We start from the raw sequence: 8537 nt of genomic DNA, 5'->3' as shown, positions 1-8537 counted from the left end.
CCTTGTTAGTAATAGCTGGTACCTGCGACTGTTGATAAGTTAGTACACTGTAAGAAAATGTAAAAGGTAATTTTCCAGGACATTATCCGTTGTAACCATGTCACCTGAAAACACAAAATACAATGCGTAATTAAAAATTCAGGTAAACAACCTGTGAAAAATCAATACGGAAAATTTGCTCACATTAACATAGTAGATTGTGCCCTATTTTTACAGACTTTTTTTTTAAGTGTAGCACACTAACTACTAATACACTGCTTAAAACTATAACTTCAGAATTTGTAGTTTTACTAGTTTACTAGCTAATAAAAAACAATTAAATTGTAATTGTTCAAAAATGTGTAAGTGTTCAATGATTCAATGTTGTATTTAAAAATACAGTTATATTTGAATATTATATTACCTTTTACAAACAAATAAAAGGTAATTTGTTTGGTGTCATCGTGCAATGACATCACAACGTCATTTAGCAACAAATCGACCTTCCTTTAGCAACTTTCGCTGAAAATTAGTTGGCAACACTGTTTGTTTCTCCGTGTCGTAAACTCTAGGGCGAGGCTTCTAAACCAAGGTGTTTTTAGGGGCGTGATATGCAAATGACGATTGTTTTCTGCCGCCACATTTATCAACGTGCGATCATTCGTAAGATGAGATTGGCGGCATACAAATGTTTCGTGAATCACACGTGAACTCTGTCGTAAGTTGTTTTGTGCGCACAGATCTGCACTCGGTTCTACGTTAGATTGATAAATGAGGCCCTGTAGCTCTTGTGTGAATCCATATCAACAACATCTTCCTCATCTTACATTGAGCTCCACGGTTTCTGTCCTCCACAATGCTCTTTCTGTGTTAGTCTCTGTTGACCTCGTCCCCTGCAAAACAACAGTCATGTACCCACTGAAAATACTCACTACACACTAATAGCCTATTTAAGAAGAGTTCAATCATGTCAATTTGTAAACTCACTCTTTGGCTTTTTTTGTCACAAACTTTATTGACTGTTTCAGCTGGGCCTTCCCGGGATGAAACGATGAAAACTTCTTCCTCTTAGCCTCGTTATCAGTTTTGCAAGATACCTACAAGACATCACATATGTTTAGTAACAGAAAATATTTAATTGGATAGGTAAAACAATATAAAAATGGATATTAAAAAGATTGAAACAACCTTCTGAGCTTCTGTTACTGTTTATAGTCTCTGAAGATGAGTTGACCCAGTCTTGAGTATAGTATACTGTGGAAAAAGAAACATTATCTGAGAAAAATATAGTATAAATATAATTTTGACATTGAATATATTAGTTTTACACAATATAGATAACCAGTCTTACCTGGTTTGTGTATGATGTTGAAGTGGATTCTTCTCAGAACTGTGCAAGCTTACAAATGTTTCAGTCTGCAGTCTGTCCTCGAGAAGTGTGACCGACCGGAGATCAGTGCAAACACAAACATCTTTGCAGCCAGGGGTGGGGTGTTATTCATATGCTAATACTCGTTGCTAGTTTTGGATAACAATACCTATAAGATATCAAATTTGCCCACTGGCCTCTGACCATCTGCTGACTGGCTTCATCACTCTGTCTCCTCTCCACCAATAAGCTGGTGTGTGGTGGGCGTTCTTGAGCAATATGGCTGCCGTCGCATCATCCAAGTGGATGCCGCACACTGGTGGTGGATGAGGAGATACCCCCTGACAATGTAAAGCGCTTTGAGTGCCAAGAAAAGCACTATATAAATGTAATGAATTATTATTAAGAGTTTCACTGTTATTGCCTAGGAAAAGATATACGTCATAATACGCATTTTTGGGGGGCATTGTTCACTATTTGTAGAGGTACTACTGCAGAAACCACTTTTCTTCCTATATCAGCAAAGAAACAGGTTTTCTGTGAAATAATATTGAAAAAAAAAAAGAATGAAGTTAGGGAGAAAGGATGCCTTCAAATTGTAAGTCATACACGTTCTCTAAATGATAAAAAAAATGATAAAGCTTGCTATATCTGTGTTCAATAATATTAAGACTATTTTGAGGCTGTTTTGTGAAACTTCCCTGGCTCACCCCCTGCCTCTCCATGAGAACACAGCAAGCACCTTAACTGCTGGTTATTAACATATGAAAGGTCTTGACAGCCACCAGTCCTCATAAGGTCTGCCAGGTTTTCACAACAAAACCTGCCCAATTGCTACTCAAAAATAACCCAAACTAGCCCAATTGCGTTTCAAGAGGGGGTCCCCCAGTAAAAATCACGTTTCGGGGGGGGGGTAAATACTAGGGGTGATCCGATCAGGATTTTTGAGGCCGATCGCCGATCACAGAAAGCATTATCTGCCGATACGATCACCGATACCGATCTTTTTAAAGCCTTATTTTAATCATGTAGAATTATTTATAGTAATACTGCAATTAGGAATTTTAGACATTTATTCAGGGCCTGAAAATAGGGGGAATCCTCCTCTTATATGTGACTCTTGTGAGAGGGGATTTTTTTTTAATTTGAGGGGTGGAGGGGAGCATTTTTTAGACATTTTTCAAAAATATATATTTATCTCACCTAAATGTTCGATCATGCAGCACATTTTTGTTTTTACATTCGTGCAATTGCTGCACAATAGCTTACACGCAGCACAAAAAGTTGCTCAAGCAAGTGGCAAAACATTTCAAATACTTTTCTTACGTTATCACAAACATTCTAAATTCAAACTTACCACTGACAGTCAGCTCTACTGCCTTTCCTTTTGCTTTTAAATCTTTATTAGCTCCACAAGTGCCATCTATTATTGCCTTGTTTATCGAAAAGTGCTTTTTTCCTTTAAAACTAGCCAACAAGCCATATGTGTTACTGTGAAACACAGTAGACTTTAATTATATGCATTTATGGTGTAATTACTAAATTTTCATTTGAATATTTATCACAAACAATGCGCTGTTACTTTAATTCAGCACTTGCAGCGCAGCAAAAACAGACTCGGTGCGGAAACGATCTCTGCACTGCAGACTCACCGCTCCTGAAACCCACTGCCGCACCGCAACTGTGTGCAGTGTGAACGCTTTAATCCTTTAACATGAGCGCAGAAAAAAATATGCACCGCACTGCAAACGGAGTAATGTGAACCTGGCGTTATGTGTGTGCGCTGTGAGTGTGCACGCGAGCGCTGAATGGTTAAACACTGGCAAGAATTAAAAAGAAATGCAATTTATAAACTTTAGTGACGATGCAACACTGCCGCGATTGTGCAAGTGACAATTCCTGTGTCAACTGTGCAGCTCGCTTATAGTGCAGAAGCGATGTGATTTGAAGCCATTTACGCATTTTGAGACGGAAAGAGAGCACACGTGTGGTGATCCACTCGCGCTGTTTGTGAAATTATGTTCCACAGAAGATTTTCATATTTCTTTAAGAGTTATTTAATGAAGAAATATGAGTTGCACCTCACCTTCAGCATAATCATTATTTTACCCGTGCCAGACAGAGACTGAGACGGCGCCGCTGCATGTCGTGCCAAACCTCTCACGGCAGGCACGTACGCCATCAGCTTGAGATCGGCCTTTTTAGAGACCACCAATCAGTCATCCCAACGTGATTACCGGCCGGTAATCGGAGCACCCCTAGTAAATACACATTTTTTTGCGGGGTTCCCATTCTAATTCGCATTTCAGGGACTCAATATTACGTTTTCGGGGGCGCTTCAACCCGTGGACTTGATAAACAACCTGCGGCAACAGCGTTAAAGTAGCCCAATTCCACGGGAAAACCGCGGACTTGGCAACATTGACAACCAGCAGTGTTTCAGCCGTTTATGTCCGTGAAATGTCAGATTCCTGTATATGTCCGTGTACCCCAAGTATCCGGGTATTTCTGGAAATGTACTTTTCTGTGTAATCTGGCTCAGGATTTTTCCACATACATCCATCAAACCTGAAACTGCATGGGAGTTTACCATGGGCAGATAGATGACCCTCTTCATGCAGTGATTATTTAATCATTAATTTATATTTGTATTATACAAAATGCGTACTAATAATAAGTGTTTTACTTTCTTACAAATGCACATCAATTAAGACAATTATTTTGGTCAAAATTCAATCTTAGCCTAAAGCAGAGTTCACGCTGTACGATTTTAGCCCAGGTTTGCAGGTTTTGCAAAACCGCCGGCAAATGCAAATCGGTGCTCGTTCACGCCAGTGACAATCACACAGAGTGAATTATTATTAAAGACGCGATCTGAAAGCATCGCCGATGTCCGTGAAATATTTGGCATGCTAAATATCTGGACCTGTCAGTGATTCAAAGTCCTGCTGTGTGAAATGAGTTCTGACTGAAAACTACATCGCCAATGACCTACAGCCAATGAGAGAGCAAGATACAGGGCCGCGGGAAGTTCAGGGAGGAGTTATATGATATTTATCTCACCTAAATGTTCGATCATGCAGCACATTTTTGTTTTTACATTCGTGCAATTGCTGCACAATAGCTTACACGCAGCACAAAAAGTTGCTCAAGCAAGTGGCAAAACATTTCAAATACTTTTCTTACGTTATCACAAACATTCTAAATTCAAACTTACCACTGACAGTCAGCTCTACTGCCTTTCCTTTTGCTTTTAAATCTTTATTAGCTCCACAAGTGCCATCTATTATTGCCTTGTTTATCGAAAAGTGCTTTTTTCCTTTAAAACTAGCCAACAAGCCATATGTGTTACTGTGAAACACAGTAGACTTTAATTATATGCATTTATGGTGTAATTACTAAATTTTCATTTGAATATTTATCACAAACAATGCGCTGTTACTTTAATTCAGCACTTGCAGCGCAGCAAAAACAGACTCAGTGCGGAAACGATCTCTGCACTGCAGACTCACCGCTCCTGAAACCCACTGCCGCACCGCAACTGTGTGCAGTGTGAACGCTTTAATCCGTTAACATGAGCGCAGAAAAAAATATGCACCGCACTGCAAACGGAGTAATGTGAACCTGGCGTTATGTGTGTGCGCTGTGAGTGTGCACGCGAGCGCTGAATGGTTAAACACTGGCAAGAATTAAAAAGAAATGCAATTTATAAACTTTAGTGACGATGCAACACTGCCGCGATTGTGCAAGTGACAATTCCTGTGTCAACTGTGCAGCTCGCTTATAGTGCAGAAGCGATGTGATTTGAAGCCATTTACGCATTTTGAGACGGAAAGAGAGCACACGTGTGGTGATCCACTCGCGCTGTTTGTGAAATTATGTTCCACAGAAGATTTTCATATTTCTTTAAGAGTTATTTAATGAAGAAATATGAGTTGCACCTCACCTTCAGCATAATCATTATTTTACCCGTGCCAGACAGAGACTGAGACGGCGCCGCTGCATGTCGTGCCAAACCTCTCACGGCAGGCACGTACGCCATCAGCTTGAGATCGGCCTTTTTAGAGACCACCAATCAGTCATCCCAACGTGATTACCGGCCGGTAATCGGAGCACCCCTAGTAAATACACATTTTTTTGCGGGGTTCCCATTCTAATTCGCATTTCAGGGACTCAATATTACGTTTTCGGGGGCGCTTCAACCCGTGGACTTGATAAACAACCTGCGGCAACAGCGTTAAAGTAGCCCAATTCCACGGGAAAACCGCGGACTTGGCAACATTGACAACCAGCAGTGTTTCAGCCGTTTATGTCCGTGAAATGTCAGATTCCTGTATATGTCCGTGTACCCCAAGTATCCGGGTATTTCTGGAAATGTACTTTTCTGTGTAATCTGGCTCAGGATTTTTCCACATACATCCATCAAACCTGAAACTGCATGGGAGTTTACCATGGGCAGATAGATGACCCTCTTCATGCAGTGATTATTTAATCATTAATTTATATTTGTATTATACAAAATGCGTACTAATAATAAGTGTTTTACTTTCTTACAAATGCACATCAATTAAGACAATTATTTTGGTCAAAATTCAATCTTAGCCTAAAGCAGAGTTCACGCTGTACGATTTTAGCCCAGGTTTGCAGGTTTTGCAAAACCGCCGGCAAATGCAAATCGGTGCTCGTTCACGCCAGTGACAATCACACAGAGTGAATTATTATTAAAGACGCGATCTGAAAGCATCGCCGATGTCCGTGAAATATTTGGCATGCTAAATATCTGGACCTGTCAGTGATTCAAAGTCCTGCTGTGTGAAATGAGTTCTGACTGAAAACTACATCGCCAATGACCTACAGCCAATGAGAGAGCAAGATACAGGGCCGCGGGAAGTTCAGGGAGGAGTTATATGAAATATAGTTTACGGACCAGACAGAGCCGTCTGCGATTCTTCCTATTGTAAAGTCATGCAGTGTGTAACGTCCGGCTGCTGATCCATCGTGCAGTGTGAATGCTACCCCAGAGAGTCGTGCAGTGTGAAAACAACGGCGATCCGACGACTTTGAAAATCGTGCAGTGTGAACTCAGCACTAGAAAGTCAACAGAAAGATAAATGGCATCTCTTTTGTTTTAGGTGTGTGTGAATGCAGATGTAAAATCATGGTAGGTGAGTCTGTCACCTTTTGTCTTTATTGTCTCTTGCTGCTTCTGTCCCGTTACTTTAATTGATGGTCATTGTTCATGCTATCAGTACCTGGGTTAAGTGTGAATGTGATGTCTGTAGGTGTGACCTTCCCTGATCTCTGTGATAATGAGAGTTATAGTTATGCTGATTGCATGAGAGTTGGGGAAAATCTGGGCAAATTCCTGTAACTGCTTGCATCCTCTGCATATTTAATCTTCTGATGACAGCCTCCTGAAATCAGTATAAACTACAGTGATTCTCTGCTTTAGTCAGTCTTGATGACTGCAGCGTGACACACAGTAGCATCTCAATCAAGAACCTGATGAAGAGTCACTCCGTCTCTGATCTTCACTTCTGAGTTTACTACAACCGTAACTGGATATTACAGGTAGTTTGTCTCAAAACTATAACTTCACTTATATAATCTAATTTATGTATACTTTTTAATACCCTGTGAAGGATATACTTCTACAGTTTATGTGTTTCTTATAAACTGCTTAAAGCATCTTATATTTAGAAACTGAACATCATTCACTCCTAACAATGTTAGATGAGGAGTAACACCTGAGTATGTTTTGCTGGTTGATGAAACCGAACATGTACAGCTTTAAATCAGTGAACCATATTTTCTTTCTTATGAAAAAAAAAAAGTTTATATAAAGATACTTGACTTCATTCTTAACTATAAATATCACAAATGCTCTGTAGTGAATTTAGAGCATTTCACACTTGCTTTTATAAGCCAGAAGATCTGTGTTATTGATAACTTGAGGAATCTGTGATTAATCTCTTACAGAGCCACGTGACACACTATTATAAAGATGGAGGTTATTAAAGAGCTGAACTCATTCATTTGATCCTTAATAAAATGTTCAGCTCTATAGAAATGAATGATATTTTTGAAGAATGTCATGAGTTTTGTAATTACAATAGTTTTATTTGACATGGAGTGGGTCGCCTCATTTGAACAGTCATGTTGAGATCACATGACCCATTACCTCGAAAATGAGCATTAAAACATACGCAACTATACAATAGCTTTTTTTTATTATCACCGTCACTTCAAATAATGGGAAGAGGTTTTGATATTACTTTAATAGTTTAGGGTGCGTATAAGATCTACATGTTGTTGGTTTTGATGTTTGTTCTTTGTGCCATTATAAATGGTGTTAATCTGGATTTGTCTTTTTTTGCATTAGACCTGATGACACTGAAAGAGGAGAGTCAAGAACTCAGTGTTCAGCATGAGAAATCAGAAAAAAGAGCTCAAAAGACAGCAAATAGAAGTTATTTCACCTGCCAACAGTGCGGGAAAAGTTTAACCAGAAAAGGATTCCTTGAAGTCCACATGAGAACTCATACTGGAGAGAAACCTTTCACCTGCCAACAGTGTGGGAAGAGTTTCATTCGAAAATCAAACCTTAATTACCACATGAGAGTTCACACTGGAAAGAAACCATTTGTCTGCCAACAGTGTGGAAAGAGTTTTACTGAAAAAGGGAACCTTAATCTTCACATGAGAATTCACACCGGAGAAAAACCTTTCACCTGCCAACAGTGCGGAAAGAGCTTCACTCAAAAAGCAGATCTTAAAAAACACACACTAATTCATACTGGAGAGAAACCTTACACATGCTCTCAATGTGAAAAGAGTTTTACAGATAAACGACACCTCGTTGACCACATGAGAGTTCACACTGGAGAGAAGCCTTACACCTGCAAACTGTGTGGAAAGAGCTTCATTCGAAAAGCAAGCCTTAAATACCACATGCAAATTCACAGTGGAGAGAAACCTTTCATATGTTCTCAATGTCCAAGGAGTTTTACACATAAATATAGACTTAAAGGCCACATGAGGATTCATACCAAAGAGAAACCTTTCACCTGTCAACAATGTGGAAAGAGTTTCACTGAAAAAGGAAACCTTAGGAAACACATGAAGATTCACACTGAAGAGAAGCCGTTTACATCTGATCAGAGTTTTGAACGTAAAGTAGCTCTGTAAC

General features: G+C 39.5%; 1 protein-coding gene across 1 annotated transcript; it reads left to right on the top strand.

Moving 5' to 3' along the window:
- Positions 1–7595: 7595 nt before the first annotated feature.
- Positions 7596–8537, top strand: LOC107571017 (gastrula zinc finger protein XlCGF8.2DB-like). The gene has a single exon (XM_016257302.1). It carries the CDS (start codon positions 7655–7657, stop codon positions 8534–8536), a length of 882 nt encoding a protein of 293 aa, XP_016112788.1. The 5' UTR covers positions 7596–7654; the 3' UTR covers position 8537.

Source organism: Sinocyclocheilus grahami, unplaced genomic scaffold, assembly GCF_001515645.1.
Source record: "Sinocyclocheilus grahami isolate Dianchi unplaced genomic scaffold, SAMN03320097.WGS_v1.1 scaffold1536.1, whole genome shotgun sequence".
NCBI lineage: Eukaryota > Metazoa > Chordata > Actinopteri > Cypriniformes > Cyprinidae > Sinocyclocheilus > Sinocyclocheilus grahami.
Note: the sequence above shows the minus strand (reverse complement) of the source record. Positions and strands in the feature narration are given on the sequence as shown.